General features: G+C 42.0%; 1 protein-coding gene across 2 annotated transcripts in view; it reads left to right on the top strand.

Moving 5' to 3' along the window:
- The window catches only part of SIL1 (SIL1 nucleotide exchange factor), a 242,943-nt gene that overhangs the window by 150,049 nt on the left and 65,589 nt on the right, over positions 1-27,305 (top strand). For both annotated transcript variants that reach the window (XM_065874745.1, XM_065874746.1), the window contains 4 exons: positions 5,012-5,132; positions 12,210-12,309; positions 20,901-21,092; positions 26,934-27,055. In XM_065874745.1, the coding sequence (XP_065730817.1) occupies positions 5,012-5,132; positions 12,210-12,309; positions 20,901-21,092; positions 26,934-27,055 (535 nt within the window). The remainder of the gene's footprint in view (positions 1-5,011; positions 5,133-12,209; positions 12,310-20,900; positions 21,093-26,933; positions 27,056-27,305) is intronic.

Below are 27,305 nucleotides of genomic sequence, written 5' to 3'. Positions count from 1 at the left end.
TATGTGTACTAGTATTGAACAATAAATATAATATTGTAGGTAAAAAGAACCAGTTCTCTCACTATTGGAGAAAGAAGTTGCAAATAAGGAAATGGGGGAGATGAACCCTGTGGGGCTGATTGGAATCTGAGGTATCAGTATAAACTTGTAGTTTTTAAGAGGTCCACAGACAAATAGATGTAGAAATACAGATGTGTATATGTGCATATATGTATACACACATATAAATTTCTTATCTCTGACCCAGAGAGTGCCCAGAAGCAATGACAACCTAGTAGTAATGAGCACACCTATCATGCAGATCATGGTTTCTAAACACTGTTCTTCAATAAAAAACTAGGACTCCTTGAAAAATGGTTGATTCCAGGGCTGGGAAAAGGAAAATGCAAGATAAACTTGGAGCATCTTATGGATCCAGAAAGTAAGGAAGTACTTGAAAAAAGAAAATGATGGGGGAAAGAGACTTTCCAAAGGAACACAAGAGCTAACCTGAAGGAGCTCCTAGTTGCCAAAGCTGAAATAATTTGAGCAACAAAATAATGATAATATTGCATTATAACTCATAGAATAAAATATCCATGAGAACATATTGATAAAGTAAATAATTAAGTAGATGGAGGAGGAACAGTTTTTCCTTGTAGTGAAATTTCAATTAATAAATGTGTAAGGAAGGAGGGGAGTAGAAAATTGCTATTAGACCGTCTCCACAGTGGTAATTGTTGCAAACGGATCCCTCTAATGGTGTGCAGAGGTTTGAGGAAAAAGAGGCTTTGTATAATCTCAGAATATTTCCCCCATGATATTTTTTTAAACAGTTCAGGGATTTTTAGTATACACACAGTATTGTGTAACCATCACCACATTTTCATCACCCCAAAAAGAAACAATGCTTATTAGTGGTCATTCCCCATTCCTCCCTTCCCCTAGCCCCTGACAACCATTAATTTACTATGTCTGTTAATTTGCCTATTCAGGACATTTCATATGAAAGGAATCATATAATATGTGACTTTTTGTATCTGTCTTCTTTCAGTTAGTTTAATGCATTCAAAGTTCGTCCATGTTATAGTATATATCAGTGTTTCATCCCTTTTTTTAAGTTACTGTGTATTTTATTTATTTATTCCAGTTTTATTGAGATACAGTTTAATGATTTGAAGTATTTCATTCCTTTTAGTGGCTGAATAGTATTCTGCTGCATGGATAGACCACATTTTGTTTGTTCATTTCTCAGAGTTGATGGACATTTGGGTTGTTGCCACATTTTGGCTATTACAAATAATGCTACAGTGAACATTCATGTACAAGTTTTTGTGTGAACATATGTTTTTAGTTCTCTTGTGAACACACCTAGGTGAAGAATTGCTGGGTTCATATGGTAGCTCTTTGTCTAACATTTTGAGAAACGGCCAGACTGTTTTCTACAGTTTGGTAGTTTGCCATGATTTTTGTTTACCACAGTGGAAAAGCTCAGTATAGATTACTTTTGTTAGTTGATCAAGACCAATATCACCAGTATAAGACATGTTGACATCACGAACCTTTTGATATGATACACTGAGAAGAGCATGACATAATTTCTGTTCTTCTGTCAAGGTGGCATGATTTGAGTTTAATCATGACAAGAACCAGACAGTCCTGAATAACTGATAAGTATTTATTTCTTGAGGGTATCAGGGTCATGAAAGACAAGGGAAGACTGAGGAACTGTTGTAGAGTGCAGGAAACTAGGGAGAAATAACAACCAAAGGCCATATGGGATCCTGGAACAAAAAAGGACCTTAGTGGAAACACTGGTAAGGTTTGAAAAGGATCTTTAGTTTGGTTACTGGTATTAATTTCCCAGTAACTGTCTATGGCTATATAAGATATTAACATTGGGAAAAGCTGTGTAAGTGATATATGGAAACTCTCTATACTATTTTTGCAGGTGTGCATTTAAAGGTAGTTCAAAGTAAAAAGTTAAAAAAGGTATCCAGTCATTTATTCTTGTTCAAATGTCTGCAGATAGGCTAGACTTGGCTGACTGTGGTTGGGCTCAGTTGGGTTCATCTCCAGTCTGCACTTTGGGTCCACGTCTGCTCCATGGGCCTCTCATCCTTCTTGGATCAGAATGCTAGTAGAGCATGTTCTTCTCACAGTGTTACACAATTCCAAGAGAAAAGCGAAACACACAAGCACATTTCAAACATCTGTGGCACATTTCCTAACATCCTGCTGGCCAAAGCACGTCACAGGCCAAGTCCAAAGTCAAAGGTTGGGAAAGTACACTCTACTACTAGTAGGAGGGACTGTGAGGTCACATGGTAACGGGGGTGGATGGAACAGAACTGGTGACAATGATGCAGTCTACCACCTATTTTTTCCCCCCTCAGGGAGCCAGGGTTAGGGAAATAGACACTGCACACTTTGCAGGCCTATTTGCCTTTCTGGATTCCTGTCTTATTTTCTGCTTGTCCCCTTCCCCTTTACCTCCCAATCCCTGCATGTATCTGGTGACTTTTGGCCTCTGTTCTGTTCTTCTCCAGTGTTCTGGTCCCTTCAGAGAGGCCCTAGAAGGAAGCAGGTCAGATCACACTCTCTAACTTGGCCTTTTCCCCAAAGGGGTGAAAACATTTGAAATACTGTGTTTTCTGTTGCCTCTGCCACTGCTGCTGTGGCTGGTTTCATGTATTTTAAATGAGCCTAACCTGTATTTTAAGTTAACATTATTGTGGTTGCTCTTGCCCCCTGTGGCGGCTTATGTGAAGGGATTAATTTTGGAATTTTCCCCAAATAAAATAAATGGATTCACATAAGATCCTTGTCTTTTCCTTGGCCAGCTTAGCACAGTCTAACCTGTTATGTTCTGAAACTTTTAAAGTCATGTACTTTTTCTCTTTTTTATTTCTAATTTCAAAAGTCTGAAAATTCAAGATATTATTATTACTGTTATTAGTACAATTACTACTAAAAATAACTATGACTGCTAATTATTATGAATTATTATGAATCTACTTGTCCTAGTGAAAATCCTTGTTAGCATTTCCACACACCTCTAGATAAGCTAGGATTTTCTCTTTTCCATTTTTGATTTTTCACTTAATATATAATTATTGAGGGTTTACTATATGCTTGCATATGTGATAGACCCTGAAGATAAACTAAGATGTAACTATTGATTGTGGTAAGTATTATTAAGAAAAAGGGTCATGGCAGGGAGTTCCCTGGCAGTCCAGTGGTTAGGACTAGGTGCTTTCACTGCCATGGACCCGGGTTCAGTCCCTGGTTGGGGAACTAAGATCCTGCAAGCTGCATGGGGTGGTCAAAAAAAAAAAAAAGAAAGAAGGAAAGAGAAAGAAAACGGGTCATGGTGTTGTGTGAAAGCCTTTAGATGGAAGCCAGATCTGGTCTGGGGAAATAGAGGATGCCTCTCAGAGAGGAAACGACTCTTAGCTGGGATTGGAAGAATGAAGAGATGGAGGCTGGGGTTGGAAGGAGCATTCTGGGTGAAGGGAACAGCAGGTGGAATGGCCCTGTGGTAGGAGGGAGCATGTTCCTTTCATGGAATGGAAGAAGGCTAGTGTGGCCTAGAACATGGGGAACGAGGAGTGGACAAGTTTGAAGAGGCAGGCAAGGAGCTAGATACTAAAAAGGGCCTAATTGACCAGCATGAAGATTTTCATCTTTAAGAACAGTAGGAAGCCATCAAAAGGTTCGAGGCAGGGGAATAACATAGTCAGATTTGTGTTTTGAAAGAAAAAAAAATCATTCATTGTAAAGAACAGTTTGATTAGGAGGTAAGAGGAGATAGTAGAGGCCAGTTAGAAGGCTTTGGCAGTATCCAGAAGAGAGATGGTGATGGTTCAGAGAAGGGCAGTGGTGGGGAGGGCAGAGAGAAAGGTATGCATTCAAGAAGAAAGAAGACATGTGGCAGGAGAAACACCAGATTTGGGAGATTGGGTATATGGGGTTTAAAGTAGAGGGAAGATCAAGGATGACCTACTTAGCCTTCAGCCGGGAAGATACTCTTGTTGTTTTGTTGGTTTTGGATCTCTCCAGGTGAGATAATCTCTCCCTTTCATACATTTGGAGATGGGATTTTTTTTTTTTTCCCCTTGGCTGTGCTGCGCAGCTTGTGGAATCTCAGTTCCCGGACTGGGGATTGAACCTGGGCCACAGCAGGGAAAGCACCAAATCCTAACCACTAGACCACCAGGGAACTCCCTTGGAGATGGAATTAATGCTAAAAAAAAATTACCTCTTGCTCCATGATCATAGGAATAGGATAGAAGTTACCAGTTTCTTGTTCTTGCCAGTATTTGGCCTCATCTCTTCCCAGAACCAACTTCCTCAACCATCCTTTATTTTCCTACCCAAACTGGGGTTCCAGTGGCACATCAAGACAGCAGCCTCCACAGCCCTTCCAGTTTTTCCAAGCTCTTCTGCTCCCTGCCTCCTGAATGCAGCCTGTCACTTTCCGTGTCTGAGTCTTTGCACGAAAGGCACCATCTATTTGGGATTCCCTTTATTCCCAGTCTGGGTCTCACTTTTTGCATCATTTAACCCCCAATTCAGGGAGCCTCCGCAGAGATAGGTTTCCCCATTCTACTCTGAACATACCTTTTTAAAAATCCTTGAGGCATTTTGGATGGGTTTGAGGTTAGAAGTGGATCATTATACACATACACTCAGGTACTCAAGTTCCCTTTTAATTCTTAGGCAAAGGTATAGAAACTCCCTGCTGAAGTGGGATGGCAGGAACAGAACAGTTTGTCTTGGAGTGGTGTTTCCCCAGCTCCTTGGTTCTCTGATGGAGGCACAGTGGTTGGTGTAACTTGGAGTTTGCTGTGATCCTGCCAGAATTGAGAAAACTTGAATTCTTGCTACATCATTACTCTTTTATGCTCGGGGTTTACCTCATCTTTCCAAGATAACTTGTGCTATGCACTTCGCTTGAAGGAACTTTTCACATGCAGTGTCCCTCCAGGTACTGTATAGGTCATAAGTCTCCTCTCTTCTTGGCTTTTAGGTCATGCTGTTCCTGCAGGATCCCATGTGCGGCTGAATCTCCAGACTGGGGCAAGAGAAGTGAAACTCCAAGATGAGGACAAGCTTCGAAATAATTTGAAAGGGTTGAAAAAAGGCAAAAGGTATAGTGTCAACCCTAGGGACTGGGAGACTGGCAGCATTGACCCTGTAATACTGAGAGTAATGACAATGTATTGTTTCTTACCCAAATACACATGGGTTTAAATTTTTTGAAATTTAATAGCTTAAAATTTGTGATAAATCTGTCAGGGTTTTATGGATGTTTACTTCTATGGTCTTTGGAAATAAATAGTTTGCAAAGCAAGTTGATACTTTAAAAAAGGCTGTAGGGGGAATGCTTAACCTGCTTTAAAAATGAAGCCATTTTTCCCAGTACTTTAAGAGTACCCATTTGAATCTCAACAATTAATGCACTGATTACAGATGAGTCATCTATTCATTAAAACAGGCCTGTTAGGCCTTCTGCTTTGCAGTAATACTTCCTTGGTGAACAATAAAATTGCATTTTAAAGTCTTTAATTCAGACCAACTTTTCCTCTTGTTAGTCTATATTAAAACAGACTTTAAAAAGTTCTCCAGTGGTAAGAGTTGCCTTATTTTTTAATAATCAGTTTAGATTATTTGCTTTTGGGCAATTCGTAGTCTCTATTTTTCTGTTTTTTGCCTTGAATTACCAAGTTTTTTTGCTTGCTATTTCCTGTGTAAGGGAGAAGGAGGTTGAGGCATGGGGTTGCAGGGGGCCAGCAAATTATGGCCTGAAGCAAAATATTGGGACTACTGCCTTTTTTTGTATGACCCAGAAGCTAGGTTGTTGTTAACATTTTTTAATGGTTGAAAAAAAATGAAGAAGAAAAATATTTCATGACTGAAAATTATTTGAAATTCAGATTCTGGTGTCCATAAATAAAGTATTATTGGAACATAGCCACGCTCACTCATTTAGGTATTGTCTATGGCTGATTTCTTGCTACACTGACAGAGTTGAGTAGTTGGGAAAATCACCCCATAAGGCCTACAAAGCCTAAAATATTATCTGATTATTACAAATAGTTTGCTGTCCCTGTTCTAATACGAGCATATCTCGTTTTATTGTGCTTCACTTTGTTGCAGTTCGCAGATACTGCGTTTTTCACAAATTGAAGATTTGTGGTAACCCTGTGTCGAGCAAGTCTATTGCTACCATTTTTCCAACAGCATTTGCTCACTTCATGTCTCTGTGTCACATTTTGGTAATTTTCACAATATTTCAAACTTTTTCATTAATATTTGTTATGGTGATCCTGTGATTAGTTCTTTGATGAATAGATCTTTGATGTTACTATTGTAATTGGCTTTTTGGTTTGTATTGGTTTTTGTCATGTGTCTTTTTTTTTTTTTTTGTGGTACGTGGGCCTCTCATTGTTGTGGCCTCTCCTGTTGCGGAGCACAGGCTCCGGATGCACAGGCTTAGCGGCCATGGCTCACGGGCTTAGCCGCTCCGCGGCATGCGGGATCTTCCCAGACCCGGGCACGAACCCGCGTCCCCCGCATTGACAGGCGGACTCTCAACCACTGCACCACCAGGGAAGCCCTGTCATGTATCTTTTAATTAAGGTACCTACTTTTTTTTAGACGTAATGCTGTTGCACACTTAATAGACTACAGTATAGTGTAAACATAACTTATGTGCAGTGGGAAGCCAAAAAATTCATGTGACTCGCTTTATTGCAATATTCACTTTATTGCGATGGTTTGGAACAGTGACCTCAGTATCTCTGAGATATGCCTATTTATGTAAGTATTGGGAATCAATCATGGATTACTGAGTGGGGTTAGTGTTACTCAGTCCTTGGATTTTTATTATTTTAACAATATTTTGCAGTTAAATATGAGGCAGAAAGTTACCTTAGAGACCCAATTTTTACCTGAGTCTTTTCTTTTATGTACCTGGCAAAAGGTCATCCATCCTGTCCATGTGGCACTCACAAGCCCACAAAGTAGCTTATTCAGATTTGGGCATTTTTCACTGTTGGAAAATTCAACTTTATATTATGATAGATAAGGAGCTATTTGTCGTCCTTATAGTCACCCCAAAGTGGGAAGGATCTTTACTTTCCCCCATCTCTCCATATAGGCCTGAACCTGGATTAACCCAGGTTATATAATGATTGTTTTCTCAGAACTGTCGAAGAAAGAATCAAATCTCGTCGTAACCCCTGTCAACCTCCCTCCATCCCTAGCATGCATATACATACATTTTTCAGTGTCTCAAAGTACTTAGGAAGTCTTTTCTCACATCTAAGTCAAGTCTTATTTTCTGAATAAGAAGACTATTTTTTCCTGGTTTAAGACTATTTTTTCCTGGTTTAGGAACTTGATGAATTTGGAGCTTTTTATTTGTTGGTTTTAATACTATGGGAAGTGATTTCTCCAATACCTGACCATAGATCATCAGTAGGAGCACTTATTGCTTTGTCTGTTGCTCCTGTCTTTTTATACTAGAAAGCAGAGCCATCCATGTGGTCTGTAGTAGAGACACCATAAGAGAAGAATATTCGTCCCTACTCCTGCCTCTTTGCTTTTCTCCTTTGGAACGTTTCTGAGGGCTCTGCCCTGGAATAGCCTCCAGGATATGCTGGACATGTCTTCTTCCTTCTCAGCATTTATAGCCAGCAGCAAACCTGTCTGAACAGAAGCCCAAAGGCGTTGACAAGGTGGTGTGGGTGTTCAGTGCTGTGAGCTCAGTGAGTCTCTGGTTGCCTTTGGTGGTGACTTCCTTCTCATGGAGTGGACCTCATCCTGTGCTCCTTTAATTCCACTTTACAGTGTCTTCCTGCCTCTTTAGTTCTGGAATGGGAACATAGGCCAAAGGGCAGGGCTAATTTTCAAAATTGTTATAATATTTTGCTTATTGACTTAATTCTGTTTTGGGGAACAAGATCCACAGCTTTCCATCAGATTGTCAAAGAAGTTGGTGATCCCACAAAGTTAAAAACCACTGGCTAGGACTTCCCTGCTGGCTCAGTGGTTAAGAATCCGCCTGCCAGTGCAGGGGACACGGGTTCGAGCCCTGGTCCGGGAAGATCCCACATGCCGCGGAGCAACTAAGCCCGTGTGCCACAACTATGGAGCCTGCGCTCTAGAGCCCGCGAGCCACAACTACTGAGCCCGAGTGCCACAACTACTGAAGCCCACGCGCTTAAAGCCCGTGCTCTGCAACAAGAGAAGCCACCCAATGAGAAGCCCGTGAACTGCAACAAAGAGTAGCCCCTGCTTGCTGCAACTAGAGAAAGCCCACGCACAGCAACAAATACCTAAGGCAGCCAAAAATAAAAATAAGTAAATTAAAAAAAAAAAAAAAGAACCACTGGCTAGAGAGAGATGGGGATAGTCCATTCAGCCTAATCCATGGCAGCTTCCCCATTAGAGCTGCTGGATGTGTGACTGGCCACACTGCTACCTAGAGCTGCAGTTCCTGTGGGTTCTAAAGCCTGGGAGAGGTTTCCTGACTCTGACTTGTCCCAGAAGATTCTCTTGGCGCTACCTGAGTTCAGTGTATAGTTGGCTCTCAGCAGGTTTTCCTCTTCCTCTTTGTGTGTTAGGTATTGCCGTCTCCACTGGTTTTAGTCTGTATCCCTGTCAATCTCTACATAGTACATCTCTATTTTTGCCTTGGAACAACCAGATTTTTGAGTCATCCTCTTATGTTTAGAGGGATAAGGGACAAACTGCATCCAAGTTGTTTCATTTTGGGTTGAGCATTTACCACGGTATAATATGGTATAGTAGTTAATAAGGGAGTGGGCCAAGGACAGGACCATTTGCTTACTCCATTCATTCATTTCACAAAAGACCTATTGAGTGCCTATGTGCCAGGCACTGGGGATACAGTAGTAAACAAAACAGGCAAGATGCTAGCTTTATTGAGGTTGGCAGGCAGGAAAAGAGAGAAATAAGTATGCAAGTAAGGTAATTACAGATTATAATAATACTAGGGAAGAAATAAGGTGATAAGTCCTTGAGGGAGGTAACTGTAGATAGGATGGTTTGAGAAGGCCTTCTCAAAGAGATGTTTGAACTGAGACCTGAAGTATGAGGGGCATTTAGTCATGCAGAGGGTTGGTTTTATAGGTTTATGGTTAGAGCATTTCAGGCAGAAGAAACAAGAAGATTTTCTGGCTTTGTTAAGGAAAGGGCTTTGTCAAGTTCAAGAAACAGGAAAATGATCAGGTTGACTAGAGGGTAGGAGAAGGAAGAAGACTAACATGAGATGAGATTGGGAAGGTATGAGGGGCCAGATCATGTGGACTTTTGAGGAGCATGTTAAATGTTCTTCATTTAAGTAGAATTGTAATGGAAAGCCATTGGAGGATTTGGGGTGGGAGAGTCATTTAATGTAATGTAGTTTAGCAAGATCATTCTAGTTGCTATGTATATGGAGGATAGATTGAAGGTGGACAAAAAAAGATGCACAGAGACAATTAGAATGTCATTTAAGTGGATCAGGCAAAACATAATGGTGGCTTAGTCTATGGTGTGTGAAGGAGAGTGGATGAATTGGAGATTTAATTTGGAGGTAGCAGCAATAGGACTTGCTTACGACTTAGATGTAGGGGTTGGAAAAAGGGTAGGGTTAGGGGTTCAGGGTAAAGCCTCATTTGGGATTTGCACAACTAGGTACTTGAAGGTACTATTTATTGAAATAGAAAAGATTGAGAGAGGGACAGTTTTATGGGGAGAATTATCAAGACCTATGTTTTAGATGTAATAAGTTTGGGGTGGCCATTAAACATCCGAGATCCAAGATATATCAGTAGTTGTACAGGAGTCTGGCTGGTACTCAGAGAAGAGATTTGGGTCAAAGATGTAAATTTGGGCATCACTGCCTGATAAACATTTTAAAATATTTAGGTGAGAGGGTAGAGATGGAGAAGAAAAGATTTTCCAGGATTGAACTCTGAGGTGTTCCAGCATATAGGATTTAGGTAGGAGATAAGGAGCCAACAAGAAGAGACAGAGAAGGAGTAAGGAAGAGGAAGAACCCGGAGAGTATGGCAACAAGAAGCCGGGAAAGGAGAGTGTTTCAAGGAGGGAGGGGTGAACTGTGTAAATGCTGCTGAGTGGTTGAGGAACATGGCAGTAGTGAAGAGTCCATTGGATTTGACCATCAGTTACTGGGAATTTTGATGAGCAGTTTTAGTGGGGTTGTGGGAATAAAATCCAGGTTAATGCATATGGCAACGTAAATAGCATTCAAGGAGGTGTGGATAGTGAATGAAGACAATGTGTTCATAAAGTTTTACTTAATCTGAACAGGAGCAGGGAAATGGCATGATAATTAGAGACTGTGGAGTCAAAGGAGTGTTGGTATGCTGATGGGAATAATCCAATCAAAGGAAAACTTGATGATGCAGGCAGGTGGGAGTGGTATAATTATGGGAGTTAAAGCTTTTGAAAAGGCAAGTGGGATCTCTAGCCTAAGTTCAGCAGGGGCAGGGACACTGTCATCCATTCCAATAGTAGAGAAAGCAGAAAATACAGATCTAGGTGCAGGTTGGTGTATAGAGTGGATGATGGAAAGGTGAGGGAGTTCTTGATAACATCTGTTTTTCTCAGTGAAGAATAAAGTAAGAATAGCTGAGGATAGTTGTATGTGTGCCTGTGCGTGTGCACACACTCGTGTGTACCCACACATGTGCACACTTCTGTGTGTGCAGTTGGGGCTGAGAGTGGGTGATGATGGATAGCCTGAAGAATGGGACTTTAGGCAGTAAACAGTTATACAGACATGACGGGATTAATCCTGACCAAGTATTGGAGGAAGGAGAAGATAATCTGCTCAAGTTATAGCCCTAAATACGTAACTCCCTCCTAGGGGTAAGGGTCAGGGCAGTGGCATCCTCATGCAACTGGCAGTGGGTGATTCTCTGACAGGAAAGGGGTTCTCTTTCCTACCTTGTAGGGTTGTGGTAATGATTTGAATGAAATATTACTTCTAAAGGGTTAACATAGTGTCTGACACATGGATAAGTGGTCTGTAAATGGGAGTGATTAGCTATTATTAATTAGTTTAGGAGGACTGGGGTTTAAAGAAGTCAAGTCTGAGGGCCCTAAGGGGTCTCTAGGATGAATCAAAGACTGAGTGAGTACCTCTCATGAGACCTGAGGCTGGCTAGGATCTTGGACCATGAGACTGATGTACTCATCTCGCCTGGAACAGAGAGTGGTCCAGTAGCCCCTTCCTCCCCAGCCTCTGATATATCTCCAGGGATAGCTGGATTCCTCCCTCCCCCTGCCCTGCCAGCTAGACAGTCTTGTCATGCACAGCCCACTTTCTACGCTTCCCTTAGTCTGTATGTACCACTCTTTTTCTTACCTCTGTTAACTGAACTGAAGTGAGTGCTGGTAGCAAAACCTGCCTTCCACCCCCTCACCCCATGAATACCTTCTCTGCAGTCAAGATGAATTGTTGTGGCTTGGATCAGCTCCAGGGCTCTTTGTGAGGATACCACTCTAGTCTCTGCCAGGTTCCTGACATTATGTCCACATTGGTTCCTTTCTTCCCTGTCCTTGGAGGCTGGCTATGGAAGGTGGCTGGCCTCGATTTTAGTTCTCAGTATCTCAAACTCATTCCTTTGTCAGGTTGACTCATACCTCCTGCATGTACTCTGTGCTCAGGGGTTGGTCTTAAGGGTATGAATTTATCCAACCTGTTTTTGTAAAGATAGACTGAGTCGTCAAATCAGGTCAGGCACACACTTGGGGGGCTCAGGTCCCTGTTGGTCTCTTTCCTAGAAGAATATAAATAGGGTATATGTTATTTCCTCCGTCTGTGCCCAGCGTCCTCCAGGAGGTCTTACTCTGGCACGTACTGAGAGAGCAGCATCGCACAGACATTCTAGACTTGTTCTACCCAAGTAGCTGGTTGAGAGCTCTCTGTCCGTGGTGGGCTTCTGTCTGCCTTATGCCATTTTCTCCTCTTTCATGAAGTGACTCCATCTTCAGCTCTTTCCTCCTCTAGCTTCAAGGTGAGATCACCCTGTTAGACTTCTGGCTGACCCACGGCAAAGTTAGGATAGTGTGCTCTGAGTTAGAGCTGGCCTGGATTAGCTGGCCTTGGAGTGCCAGCCACCCAGAGGGGTTTTCTTTCTTGGGAAAGATGGTGCCCCCCTTGTGACTCTCAACTTCTCTTTGGACAGGCTGGACATCAACACCAACACCTATACATCTCAGGACCTCAAGAGCGCACTGGCAAAATTCAAGGAGGGGGCAGATATGGAGAGTTCAAAGGAAGACAAGGTTTGTGATGTTGTTTATAGTGAGTTCATGTTATCCTGCAGAATAGCCTTGAAGAGAATCACTGTCTCCTGAAGCTTTAGCAGTGAACATGGGATAATAATAACAATAATATTATAAAATAATTTAAAGAGCCAAGTAAGTTAATGCCAAATAAGTAACCCTTTACAGACTCTTAAAAAAAATGCTGGGAGCTTTTCTGTCATCGTTTGCGTTAGAATCCAACTTCCCATTACATATTTGGGAAAATTGAAGCACAAAGCAGAGAGAGCCATACTCTGCATTACCACAGACATCAGTGAGGGGAATAGAGATTAAAATCCAGATCTCTTCACTTATACTTGGATTAGACACAAGTTTAAAGGACAGAGGACCTAGGCCAGGAAGGAAGGAGCCCAAGTCCTTTGAACATATAGCAAACCTTTTCCAGACCTCAAATTCCTTAAATGTACAACAGATGGCTGAGGTTTCCCTCCAGCTCTAAATTTGTTTATAAGCTAAGGGAATGAAAAGGAGAAAGAGGCAGAATTGTAGCCCCTTGGTTACACCTCTAATGTCTGGGATGGCTCATGGATCCCAACCTATCAGAATGAAGTCTTATTCTTAGATGGGTCATGAGCTCATGTGATAGCCAGAGAATGTTACAAATCAGTTTTTACATTTCCACTTGAGTCCTGTCCTTGAAAGAACCTCCTCCAATGTCTGCCTTGCAGACCTTTCTAAGTTCTCCCTCCCCCTTCTCCTCTTCACAAGCCCCTTTGCTTTGTATTATATTTCTCTGCCCTCACCCCAGAATTCTGGCAGTATCTTGGAAAGGCAACACCAGGTTCTTGACAGCCTGTGTGTTAGTGGAGGAAGCTTTAGGTCCCTCAGATCCTTCAGAGCTAAGTATTTCTGAGACAGATGGACTGTGTGTGTGTGTGTGTGTGTTGGAGAGGACCTCAGGAGGAGGTGTTAATATGCAGGCCAAGTCTCCATGTCTTTACTCATCTTACCAAAGTCTCATCTCCCAACATGGAGAGTGTATGTGGTATGAGAAGGTGAGTAGCAGGATGGCAGCAATTGTGGTAAAGGAAGGTGATGCATAAAATTATATCCCATTACAGGTGTATTAACTGTGTGGGTGGAGAGGTGTGAGGAAAAGCAAATCCCCTACCTGCTGAAGGTGAGGCCAGCAGAGGAGAGCAGTGCATGCTTAGGTGCCCGGAACAGAGATTGGTATTCCTGTGACCAGGGGTTGGGCTCATTCCCACTCATTCTCTCACCATGAGCTCCACATGGAGCAGATGGGAACATAAAAGTTGGCCCCTGTTCCATGTTTTCTCTGTGGGTGGAAGACCCACTGCACCCCTGTCTCTTCTCTTTGCTCTCTTTAATGACATTCTTATCCCCTAATTCAATTAGTGTAGAAAAGTATGAATATTATGAAAATATTTTTTAATGTAAAAGCAAGAGATTATTTAAGTTTTCAGTTGCTGTTTTTTTGCAATTAAAAATAATTCTTTCCCTGTGCAAGGGGAGATCCCAATAATGGTACCAAATACGACACTCCTGTACCAGCTGATTTGAGTCAGCTGCCACTTCTGACTTATGGCTGCCACACTGTTTCTTTACTTCTGTGGCACTTAGGTTGTTAGCTCCTTCACTGAGGTGCTGGGTCCTAGGTTCTTTTTCTCATTTTCATTTGTATCCTTCCTGGACTGACTCAGCTCCCTGCCAATGCATTGGGACTGGCAAATAAATTAACTTGAAGTAGGTTGGGGAGTTTCTTACATGTCTCAAGCTCCTGGCCGCAGATACCATAATACTTTTTGTTTATCAATCTTTAAACAAAATCTTTGCATGGTGACTTGCAAGTACAGGATGTACTTTTACTATTTATAAAGACAATACTGTGAGATATTGTATCATATCTCAACCAATTGAGTGAATTTTTTTTACCTGATTTTTTTGGGGGAAGGGCATCAATTCCATTATAACCATTGGTAACTTATTAGATTTAAGTGAATCAGTCCTTCCCAGAGTCCCTTGCTTTTTTTTTTTTTTTTTTTTTTTTTTGCGGTACGCGGGCCTCTCACTGTTGTGGCCTCTCCTGTTGCAGAGCACAGGCTCTGGACGCACAGGCTCAGAGGCCATGGCTCACGGGCCCAGCCGCTCCGTGGCATGTGGGATCTTCCCAGACCGGGGCACAAACCCGTGTCCCCTGCATCGGCAGGCGGACTCTCAACCACTGCGCCACCAGCGAAGCCCCCAGAGTCCCTTGTTTTGTGGAAAATCTCTGTCTTACCCAACACATTTGGGCCATTGTTTTTGAACCTGATCTCTTTATCCCTCTACTATCATACAAATTGCTTGATGCTTTATGTTTTATCATGTCAGCTGTTATTTACCTATATCCTATAAATTGCTCCATTAAAAAATATGGTCTTCTTTTTTAAAAATATTTATTTATTTTATTTATTTTTGGCTGCGTTGGGTCTTAGTTGTGGCACGAGGGATCTTCACTGCGGCCTGTGGGATCTTTTATTGTGGTGCACGGGCTCTTCATTTTGGTATGCGGGCTTCTCTCTTTCTGGTTGTGGTGTGTGGGTTTTTTCTCTCTAGTTGAGGCGCGTGGGCTTAGTTGCCCCGCGGCATGTTGGATCTTAGTTCCCCGACCAGGGATCGAACCCGCGTCCCCTGCATTGGAAGGCAGATTCTTTACCACTGGAATACCAGGAGGTCCCCCAAATATGGCCTTCTTAAACTTTTGATTCTGGCCAAGATAAAATAGACTCATTTCTCCCTATTCTTCCTGCTCAGGACAACTAAAAATCCTGGACATAATACTAAAAGCAAATATAAGAAAACTTTAAAGGTGAGAAGAAGAAGGTGGATTAGATAGGGACCTTGGAATTTCAGGGATGACATGGCAGTGAGTTCCTTGGCTTTCTTTTTGCCCTCTGTATATCCCAGAATGGGCACTGGAGTAGCCCGTATCATGGAAATAGCAACAGGTACAGATAGAGAAAAGGCCCTAAGAAAGGCCTGCTCTTCATAAGATAGAACTAGGAAAAGGGCAGCCTAATAGAACAAAGAACTTTTTGACAATACTTATTCTGCTTTAGCCAAAGACCTCTCTTAGTGCCAGTGGGAGTTGAATGGGGAACTTGTATTTCCACCTCCCATTTGGTGTAATATAGCAAAGCTGTACTCTCTTTCCTCCACCAGAGTGGTGTCAGCAGAAGCTGAGTGGGGAGACTGAACTTGCACCCCCTCTGGTGGCAATAGATGGTGTGAGGCAGTGCTCTTCTACCTCAATCAAGGTGGTGTCAGGGAGAATTGAGCAGAGAGCCTGAATTTCTACTCTCTGCCCAGTGGTAGAAGACTATTCTCTGCTTCTCCCACTGCTGTAGTACCAGCAGAGACCAAGTGTGGAGCCTGGTTTTCACCCTTCACATGCATGTAGCAGGCTGCTTTTTCTGTTGGGGTGGTGTCAGCAGAGGCCAAGAAGGGAACCTGAATGTCTGTCCCCTCCCTGGCAGCACCAAGGTAGCTTTTCACTTCTCTTAGCTTCAGCGATGCCAGAGGGCTGGTGAATGGAGAGTCTGTACTTCTACCCTCCATCTGGTGGGAACAAGGCAGCGTAAGTTAGCATTCTGCTTTCTACTCCGGGGCAGTGTTAATGGGGATAAGTGAGGAGCCTGAACTTCTACCCTCGGATCAGCAGTGATGAGGCAGTGCTTCAGTTACCCTGCCAAGGTGATGTCAGTAGAGGCCAAGGAAGGGCTTCCATTCCCAATGCTGAGTGTGCAGCAGTGGCAGGTGATGCTCTTCCTTCTCCTAACAAGAGAGTGGTGGTAGGGTTTTGGAGGGAAGGGAGATGGAGAAAGGAATTTTGCATATGAAGTTCTGGGAATGCTCCCTAGTAACCCACAAGAGAAACTGACCAGAATTAACACAGCAGATTTGAGAATGGAACTACAGTGTAGAATACTGCCCATGTTTTTAGATTAGCTCTAGGTAGCACACACAGGAAGCAGACCAAAATAACACTGCAAATTCTGTGAAAACTAAATTGTCTTGGGGTCACAACTGTATAAGAAGACCAGAACCAACATATTAAACCTAAGCAGTGTGACTGCTTACTGTAAAGGAAGTTTCAGTGGAATTCAGAGTCTTATAACTTAATACTCAAAATGCCTAGTATACCAAAAATCACTCATCATACCAAGAACCAGGAAAATCAAAACTTGAATTAGGAAAGACAATTAACCAATGCCAACAGTGAGATGACCCAGGAGTTGGTATTATCAAACAAGAATTTTAAAGCAGTTATCATAAAAATGCTTCAAGCAGTTATGTACACTCTTGAGACAAATGATAATCTCAGCAGAGAAATAGAAGACATAAGAAAGAACAGCATAGAATTTTAGAACTGAAAAATACAACTGAAAATTAGAAAATTAATCACTGGATAGGCTTACTAGTAGAATAGAGATGAGAAAGAAAAGAATCAGTGAACTTAAAGACAGATAAAAAGTCATCTAAGTAACAGAAAACAGATTGAAAAAAAAAATGAACAGAGACTTAAGGACCTGTAGGATTATAACAAAGTCTAAGATCTGTGTCACAGAGTCTCAGAAGGAGAGGAGAAAGAATACTGGGCTGAGAAAATAATCAAAGAAATAAAGATGGAAAACTCCCCCAATTGGTGAAAGATATAAACCCACAGAGTCATGAAGCTGAGTGAATTCTAAATAGGATAAATTCAAAGAAATCAATACCATGACACATCACAGTCAACCTTCTGAAAACTAAAGACAGAAAAAAAATCTGGAAAGCAGCAAGACAGAAACCACGTACTATCAATAGGGAACAATGATTGAATGACAGCATCTTTTTCATCTGAAATCACAAGGCCAAAAATATGTGGCATATTTTTCAAGTGCTAAAAAAAACAAATTGTTCACTCAGAATTCTGTAGCCAATGAAAATCTCCTTCAGGAGTGTCAGGGAGAAAATCAAGACACTCTCACACAAAAGAAAATTAAAAGAATTTATCACCAGCAGACCTACCTAAAAAAATGACTAAAGAATATTTTTCAAAGAGAAAGGAAATAATAACAGAAGAAAACATGGACCATTGGGAAGAAAGAACAGTGAAGTGAATAAAAATAAGGGAAACTATAATAGACTATCCTTCTCTTGAAGTTTTAAAATTATGTTTGATAGTTGTAGCAAAAATTATGACATCATCTGTAATTCCGTGTGTGTTTAATAATATATGTTCAACTACCAGAGTTACCACTTTTTGCTTCTTTGCTGCGCTTTCAACTTTGTTGATCAGTTCTCTCTTTTGATTATCCATTTTTATGAAATGTTACATGGGTTTATCCTTGAGGGATGAGGAAGCCATATAACTACATACTTGACATCTGTGTGTGAACTGCGTAATGGATGCGCAGTGACAGTTCACTGTCAGGTTTTGAAATAAATGTGATCAGCCACTGTTCATGATTGGCATTTATGTTATTTACATAGTGATTTATGGACTGAAGAGCTAGCAGCAAAGTTGGTACTTAATGCAATTAAAGTTAAATATATTGATGGCAACTGAAGTTTGAGTCATGTTGGGAGACTAGTATTATTTAAACTGTGGTTGAAATTGGTGCATATCAGATCTGTACAAAGCAAGGACTGTGTATCTGATAAAAGACTTGCATCTATCTAGAACATATAAAGAATCCTCAAAACTTAACAGTAAAAACCAACAAACAATTTGAAAATGGGAAGAGGACATGAACAAACATTTCACCAAAGAGGATATGTAGATGGCAAATAAGCACATGAAAAAATGTTTAGTGTTATTAGATGTTAGAGATTTGCAAATTAAATTCACCATGAAATATCACTATACATCTATTACTTTTTAATGATAATACTATCTATTAGATAGATAGTAATAGATAGCAGTATCTATTACTATTAAATGATAATACTAAATACTAGTGAGGATGTGGAGAAACTGGATCTTTCATACATTGTTGGTGGGAATATAAAATGGTTCAGCTACTCTGGAAAATAGTTGGGCTCTTTCTTATAAAACCAAACATATGCTTATCATTATGACCCAGCAATTGCACTCTTGGGCACTTATCCCAGAGAAATAAGAACTTAAGTTTATTTTTTAAATTTTATTTTATTTTTGCTTGTGTTGGATCTTCATTGCTGTGTGAGGGCTTTCACTAGTTGTGGCAAGCGGGGGCTACTCTTTGTTGCGGTGCGCAGGCTTCTCACTGTCGTGGCTTCTCTTGTTGCAGAGCACAGGCTCTAGGTGCGTGGGATTCAGTAATTGTGGCACACGGGCTCAGTAGTTGTGGCGCATGGGCTTAGTTGCTCTGCGGCATGTAGGACCTTCCTGGGCCAGGGATCGAACCCATGTCCCCTGCATTGGCAGGCAGATTCTTAACCACTGCGCCACCAGGGGAGCCCAAGTTTGTTTGTTTATTTATTTATTATTTCTTTTGCGGTACGTGGGCCTCTCACTGTTGTGGCCTCTCCCATTGTGGAGCACAGGCTCCGGACGCACAGGCTCAGCGGCCATGGCTCACGGGCCTAGCCGCTCCGCGGCATGTGGGATCTTCCCGGACCGGGGCACGAACCCGTGTCCCCTGCATCGGCAGGCGGACTCTCAACCACTGCGCCACCAGGGAAGCCCCCAAATTAATTTTTTTAAAAACCTTTATACAAATGTTCATGCGGTTTTATTCATAATACTCCAAATGTAGAAACAAACATTCTTCAACAGGTGAATGTTTAAACAAACTGTACATCTATACAGTGGAATACTACTCAGCATTAAAAAGAAACAAACCATTGATATTTACAGTAACTTGGATAGATCTCAAGTGCCTTAAGTTTAGTAAAAGGGCCAATCTCAAAAAATTACAGACTGTGTAACTGTCTGTATAGCTTTCACCAAATGCTAGAATTATAGATATGGAGAACAAATTAGTGGTTGCCAGGGCATAGGGACAGGAGGCAAGGGATGAGAGGATGAGGTGCAACTATAGAGGACTACGGTGGAGTTGTTTGATGGTGATGGAACAGTTCTGTAACTTGATTGTTCTGTTATGAATCTGTATATTAGATAAAATTGTGGAGAATGATGCACACACGTACATGCAAATGTGTACATGTCAAAGCTGGTGAAATCTGAATAAGGCTTGTGGTCTAGTTAATAGTATTGTACCTATGTCACTTTCTTGGTTTTGACATTGTGCTGTTATTGCATAAGATGTTACCATCAGAGGAAGCTGAATGAAGGCTATATAGTACTCTGTGTATTATTTTTGTAATTTCCTTTGAGTTTATAATTACTGCAAAATTAAAAGTTTTGTTTTGTTAAAGGCCTTCCCAAGGGCTAGGCATGCATCATTTTTGTGAGGCAGAGGTGACTAGTTTCTTATCCTGCTCACTTGTCTGTCATCCCACAGCTCTAGGCAGTGACTCAGCTTTCCTAGACTTCTTTGCCTGGCCATTGGCAGCCACCCAGAGTCCTCTAGCTGGGTGTAAGGAGAGCATTTCACTGTTTTGCCTAAAGGAGAATATGGCATCGCATAGGTGTGATTGCTCTGCTAGGAACTTGGTTTTTTTTTAAGAGAGACTGATTCATTTCTTTGGTTGGTGTTTCTATGGAGTCCTTGTAACTGGAGAGAAAACCCACAGGTAATAGATGAGCAATTTGGAGCTGACAGCTGCTCATCATCCTGCCTTTTATAAATATTCAGGCCTTTTAATTATTCTTGGAAGATAGAGACATAAGCCACTGTGACCTTTCAGACTCTCTTTATAAGCACTATCCTCTAAAATTGGGAAGAAAACAGAAAGTGTCACATGTATAAAATATCTAATTAAAGCCTCTTACTCACCTCCAACATAACTTCATTTTAAAATCTTTATATGTGTGGGGGGTGGGGAGGGACTGAGCGAAAATTGTTTGAGACTTTATTATAGTATATACAGTAATTTAGCTACTTCAAAAGTTGAACAAATTGTACACCTGTAGTTAGATTGACAGTAATGGCAGAGATTTAATTTTCATCAGCAAATTGCTCCCACTCTGACAGCTCTTTACCCACAGTTTCCTCCATCCGGATTTCCCTAAAATGTTGCTGGATGGGGCAGGGGCAAAACAAAGATATCCTATGATTGTAGAAGAAAGAGAACCAAGGTGTGGATTATTCCGTTAGACCTCAGCTTTCCCGCGTGAGGTTATGGGTTGGAGGGTGAGCTTGCATTGCTTCCCCTGACCTCAGTGATTACAAAAAGAAGACTTGACATTCTTCCGAACATTGGAAGGCATACTGAGATAGGTGAACCTTGGAAAATCTTGAGTGTGTTCTTGGGGCAGAGGGCTACATGGGTAGACTCTGAGGGCTCTCTATTCTCTGGGCATCTTGGAAAGTATCAGGACTTTTGATAGTACAGATTAAAGAAGATTGCCTCCTAGAGCAGCAGTTCTTTGAGGATGGGCATCCATGGTAGACCACAGGAGTCTTGGGGAGATGTCTTCAACTGAGGATTAACCATCTCTTTGCTACTCTCCTTAGGCAAGGCAGGCCAAAGTTAAACGGCTGTTCCGTCCCATTGAGGAGCTGAAGAAGGACTTTGAGGAGCTGAATGTTGTCATTGAGACTGACATGCAGATTATGGTACGACTGATCAACAAGTTCAATAGTTCCAACTCCAGCCTGGAAGAGAAGGTTGCGGCACTCTTTGATCTTGAATATTATGTCCATCAGGTATTATATTTCATTGACTGTCAGTCTGACTTTTAACAGCTCCAAAAAATAACACCCCCTGCCCAAGGCCCTACGAAAATATTGTCACCATCTTTCCTTCTCTCTCAAGGTGTACAGCATTTTGTAAAAAAATATTTATTTATTATTATTATTTTTTTGGCTGCGTGGGGTCTTCGTTGCTGCGCACGGGCTTTGTCTGGTTGTGGTGAGCAGAGGCTACTCTTCGTTGCGGTGTGCAGGCTTCTCATTGCAGTGGCTTCTCTTATTGCGGAGCATGGGCTCTAGGTACACGGGTTTCAGCAGTTGTGGCTCGTGGGCTCTAGAGCGCAGGCTCAATAGTTGTGGCGCCTGGGCCTAGTTACTCTGCAGCATGTGGGATCTTTCTGGACCAGGGCTCGAACCCATGTTCCCTGCATTAGCAGGCAGATTCTTAACCACTGCGCCACCAGGGAGCCTGGTATATAGCATTTTTAATCTAGGCCAATATCTGTTGTAGTAAGATATCTTCTTACAGACCAGAGGCAAGCTCTTTTTCATTTGGAGTGTTACTACTTCATTTAATTTTTCAACACTGAGGATACAGCAGAGGTAAAATAGATGTGGTACTTGTTCCATGTAGCTTATAGTCTGGAAGTGAGAGTGATTAAATAATGAACAATTGAACAATGAAAAAATTAACAATTTAATAATGAGATAATTTAAGACTGCGATAAGGGCTCCAGAGGGTAATGTGTGAATATATAACAGGGGAACTTAGCCTAGCTGGGGAAGGCTTCTCTGAAGTAGTGACATTTAGGCTGAGCATTAAAGGATGATTAGGGGTTAACTAGGCAAAGAGGGGAGATTGGAACTGGGGGTGGCAAACTATGGCCCACTTTTGTGAACAAAGTTTTATTGGAACACAGTCACATCTATTTGTTTATGTGTTGTTTTATTGCTTTTGACTGTTTTACTGCTGCAGTGGCAGTGAGCCACATGGCTCACAAAGCCAAAAATGTTTACTTTCAGGCCCTTCAGGAAAAGTTTGCCCCATTGTATTAGAGCATTAGAGGCAGAGGAAACAGCATGTGCAAAACTTCTGAGTCAGAGAAGAACTTGGTGAGATTGAGGACCTGGAAAAGACTGGAGTGGCTGGAGCACAGAGACCAGTGGGTGGGGCGGCATAGATAAAGTGGAAAGGTTAGGGAGTCAGAGAGGTGAGGTTTGGAAAATCATTCTCTTCATGATTTTATCCTTGATCCTAAGAACCATTGGGGAGTTTGAAGCAGGGAAATGACTGATCACACTTGTGCCATAATTGTAATAGTTAATGTTTATTGAGCATTATCATATACTAGGCACATATTCAAGTGCCTTGTATACATTAATTCATTGACTTCCATACCTGCCTTTGGAGTACTACTGTTAATCCCATTTTATAACTGAGGCAAATAAAGCACAGGTCACATTTGTGATTGCCCAAGGTCAGCCAGTTAGTGAGTGTAGAGCTGGGATTTGCAACAAGATCTGTCTGACCCTAAACTCTGTGCTCTAAACCTTTTGGCTACTCACAGGATACTGGTGCCATCTGAATGAAGCTCAGAGGAGAATAGGTAGATATAAGTGGAAGGAGCCAAGAGAGGTCATGCACTTATTGAATAAGTTAATTTATTGCACGCCTGTTAAGTTCCAGGCACTGTTCTAGTCACTTAAGATACATTTGTGAACAAAATTGGAGCTTACCTTCTAGAAGAGGCAGATAGACAACAAACATAACTAACAAGTAAATTATATATAATATGTTTGAAGGTGATAGGTACTATTCAAAAATAAAAAGTAGAGCAGGATAAGGATTGGCAGTGTTGGGAAGGAAGATTTCAGACAGGAGCAACAGCAAGTACTGAATCCTAAAGGTGGGAGCATGTCTAGTGTGTTTGGGGTACAATAATGTGGCGGGAGCTAAGAGAAGGGGGAGGAAAGTAGGTAAAACTTGGAGAGATAAGGGAAGGGAGATCATGGAGCGCCTTGTTGGCTGTAGAAAAGAATGAAATTGGACAGACACTGTTTGGAGGATGTTGAGCAGAAGAAGCATTTGATCTGACTTACTTTTAAAGGATCCCTCTGGCTGTGTGTTGAGAATTAGTCTGTAGGCCGAGTGCATGGGTAGAAGCAGGAAAACCAGGTAGGAGGCTACTGCAGTAATCCAGACTAGGGGCGATGATGGCCTGGGAAGTCTGTGTAATCATAATCAAAGGCTTGTTTGAGATCTTCATCAAGACATAGATCTTCAGCATCCTCCCACGCGCGACAGCGTCCTTGTTCTCTATAAACTAGGCTAAAAGACATTCTTTCTTTAGGATTTTGCCAGCCTTTGTGTTGAGAGAGGATGAGTGTGTACTGTATCCGCAGGAATTATGGGGTGGCCTCTTCATCTCTCTCTGCTCATAACTCTTTCTCAGGCCTCAAATAGCAGGTCTGTGATCCTTTTAGAGAAGAAAATGGACCTGGGTTCTCTTTCCTCTTTCCAGTCTTTCACTCCAGGGTAAAAACCAAAAATTCCAACAGCTTTTCCGTTATAGATATTTAAAGGATTAAGGATCCTAGGGGTTATTGGCCAGCTCAGTCCTGCTCTGATGTTGACAGCTTTTATTTTTTCTCATCTTAACATACTTGGATGGATCTTTAGGTATCAGGCTTCAGGCTCTTTAGTTGCAGCATAAAAGGCCAAATGACCTTTTATAAGAGCTTATCTTACCTAGGGGGAGTGAGTACACAGGAGGCTAGCAGGGCCCTAACAAATTTTATTTCCCTTGCAGGTTCTTTGGTCACCCTGCAGTGTCATCTCTAGGTTGATAACCCATTCTGCTTTCATGGGTCACTGGGTGGGATTAACAGTTTCTCGGACATCACCAAACTTAGCCTGTGGTCAGTCCAGGAACCAGTTCCCGCATGGAGACCAAACTTGATCTGTTGGCAGAAGAGTCATAAGTGTTTTGGGTGATTAGTCTTTTGAGTAGAAATATGGATAAGGTGGTTTGGGCTGGTATGTCGGGCTTCCTGCAGCAGTGTTAAGTTGTGATTGCACCAGGGGATTAAAGAAGACATAGCTCGGCCTCAAGTTCCAGTTGTGATGGGGAATTAGGGTGATGTAGTACTAGCTTTGAGGAAGATAGGACTCTTCTTGCCAGGAACTTACTTAGTCCACTTCTATTCTAGACTTACTGATTGGCGGTTTTGAGGAGCCATGGGCTTCAAGGACCCAAAGTAGATCTGCCCAAGGATTCCTCACAGCCATGTTTGAATTATTAAACAAGATTTGTGAAAAGCAAAACCATGTGTGTGGAAACAGTGTGTGAGTTATTTATAAGGAACAGCCACTGTCTGCCCCATCCACCCTGGGGTGGTGTATTTGCCTTCCCTCATGTGACTCCTCAGTTATTTACCATCATTTCTCCCTTTCTTTATTCTCTTGGTTATCTCATTGTCTTGTCAGTTTTCTGGTTCCCTTTTTCCCTCCTGAGTGTTGGCACAGTTTCCCTACTGCCTCCTTCCTTATGTGCTCCCTGCTTCTACCTTGAGCTCCTTTCCACCTGTCCCACCCAATCCTGAGGGTAGCCTGGGAAAAGGTCTGGCCCCAGACCCAGGCTCTGGTCATGCCTTCTCCTGTGTGATACTGGGCAGGGTCCAGATTTTGGAGCTTGGGTGTGCAGTAGGCAGAGTGACTCTTTTCTTCCTCGTCTCCAGTGAAATAACAAATGAGAAAACATCTTGAAAAGGCTGAAGTGCTTATATAAATGTCAGCATTTATAATACCCTGGATTATCTTTGTAGTAATGAAGATAAACTGAATCTAGACTAGAACCTCTGTGACTCTGGGCTGTGTTGCTTTGCTCTGCTAGGGACTCATACCAGCCTTGACAAGTAGCCATCTCAGGCATGAAATTATAGGACTCCGAGCCAGAGTTTTATATCTAGAAAACTTGCAGGAAGGAAGATCAAAGGAGAGGTAGTGAATTCTTAGATTTTAAAATCAGAGTATGTGAGGAAGGAAGACTCAGTAAGTATTATTTATTATTTCTTTTTTTGGCTGCGTTGGGTCTTAGTTGCAGCGTGCGGGATCTTTTGTTGCAGTGCGTAGGCTTCTCTCTAGTTGTGGTGCGTGGGCTCAGTAGTTGCGGCGCACACGGGCTTAGTTGCCCTGTGGCATGTGGGATCTTAGTTCTCCAACCAGGAATCAAACCTGTGTCCCCTGCATTGGAAGGCGGATTCTTAACCACTGGACCACCAGGGAAGTCCTGTATTATTTGTGCTTATGTCAGCAAAGCACCCAGCTCTGGGTCTTCCTAGTTAGCTGGGCTATGGCCCAGTAAATCATTCCTCTTCATAAGGACATATTAGGGCAGACAAATGCCAACCCTGGCTTGGGGACCTTATGACAGAGCAGACTCCATGCTTACTTCATGGCCCTGGATTGGCCATCTCTTTAGGTTTGTGGTACAAGCGACCCATTCATTTTGTTGACACACATACACCAGATTGCCTTTTTTACTCACAGTGGAGTTTATTTCAGTAACATCTTTTTCTGATCAACTTTATTCATTGGTTTAATGATGATTTATTGAACACTTAACTATATGCTTACACTGTTGTAATCACTGGGCCTATACCAGTGAACAGAAAGACAAAAACCCCTGCTCTTGTGGTTGAGTATAAGAATGATCTTCTAAGTGGTAAAAACGGGCTAGGCCTCTCCAAAAACATAGGCAGAGTCAAATACAGCCCTTCAAACTGGATTTCTCTGTTAGAGCCATCTTCCAGTTTGGAAAGATACAGTCAGGTAGGACAGGGCTCAGTAGCATCTGGAGGAAAAAGGTGGGTAGTAGTCACATTGTTGTTGGGCTCTAGTTTCCTGAGTTTTCCTGAGGATTTGTAGAGTGGGATCAGCATGTAGGCAAGAGACAGCTTTTATAGCAACAAAGATATTTTCAAGGGAGACTGTAGCTACTGCATGGGGAAAACAGGATCCAGTGACCTTTCTGAGGAAGTTGAGTCTTGTTCCAGGATACCAGTGAAGCTTGGGGAATGAGATTCCCTGTAGAATAAAAGAGACAAGAGTCTGGACTTGGGGCTTTGGACCTTAAGTATAGCCTAGACCAGTGTTGTCCGAAGGAACTTTATGGAATGGTGGAAATGTTCTGCACTGTCCAATAATAGCCACTAGTGAGTAGCACAGACCTAAGCTAAAGCTTTTGAGAGAGAGACTTTTGTGCAGATTTATCACGAGTGTCCTCAGATTCAGTCAACCTTAGACTATAAAGTGAGGAAGAGGGAAGAGAAGCGTACTATTGTTATTCTTCTCCTAGCACTTTTCCAGCCCTTTCCCTGCAACAGAGTTCCTATTACAGTCCCTGATTTCTAATTAAAAATCAGCTTTTTAAAAAGTGTCTGCTGCCTCCACTGCCCGCGTTGAGGCTGGACACCAACAGAAAGCATAGTGCCTTTTACTAGTGCTGATGACGCCAGATCTTTGTGTTAACAGCTTGTACATTACGAGTAAGCTTGTGACTCATTACGGTATTAGAATTTTCCAGGACATGTTTGGCATAAGCAATTGCTAGGTACCATTTCTGCCAGTTCCCACGCAGGTGCTCATAAATCACGTTAGGTGAATTAGGAATTCTCAAATTTAAGATTATTTAAAAATTTAGTTTTTTTTTTTTTTTTATATACAAACCCTTTCCTAATTAGAAAGGCCACCGACACTTTTTACTTGATTTTTTAGTTTGTTCTTCAATAGTCACCAAAAGAAAGGCTCTTCTTTCCTTGATGTCTGTACTGTACTAAGCAGTGCCTCTGTTGCAGATGGATAATGCACAGGACCTGCTTTCCTTCGGTGGCCTTCAAGTGGTGATCAACGGGCTGAACAGCACAGAACCCCTGCTGAAGGAGTATGCTGCGTTTGTGCTGGGGGCTGCCTTTTCCAGGTGAGCAGAATGGATGGACATCCCATTGGCCAGGATCCTTTGGACCCTTCAGGTGAAGTCTAGCTTTACTCTTGGCCTGACTGGCCTGGAAGAAGGTTACATTTGAACTCATGCACATCTCTATCCACAGTTTAGTGTAATCCCATTGAAACTAGAGTAAGAATTTGATTCTGCCCTTATTCCAAGTAGATAAGAATTTTCACTCATGTTGTCAGCATCTGTGACTCTTGGTTCCCCCTCATCTTATATG

Source organism: Phocoena phocoena, chromosome 3, assembly GCF_963924675.1.
Source record: "Phocoena phocoena chromosome 3, mPhoPho1.1, whole genome shotgun sequence".
NCBI lineage: Eukaryota > Metazoa > Chordata > Mammalia > Artiodactyla > Phocoenidae > Phocoena > Phocoena phocoena.
The sequence above is the reverse complement of the archived record's forward strand: the minus strand, read 5'-3'. Positions and strand labels throughout refer to the sequence as shown.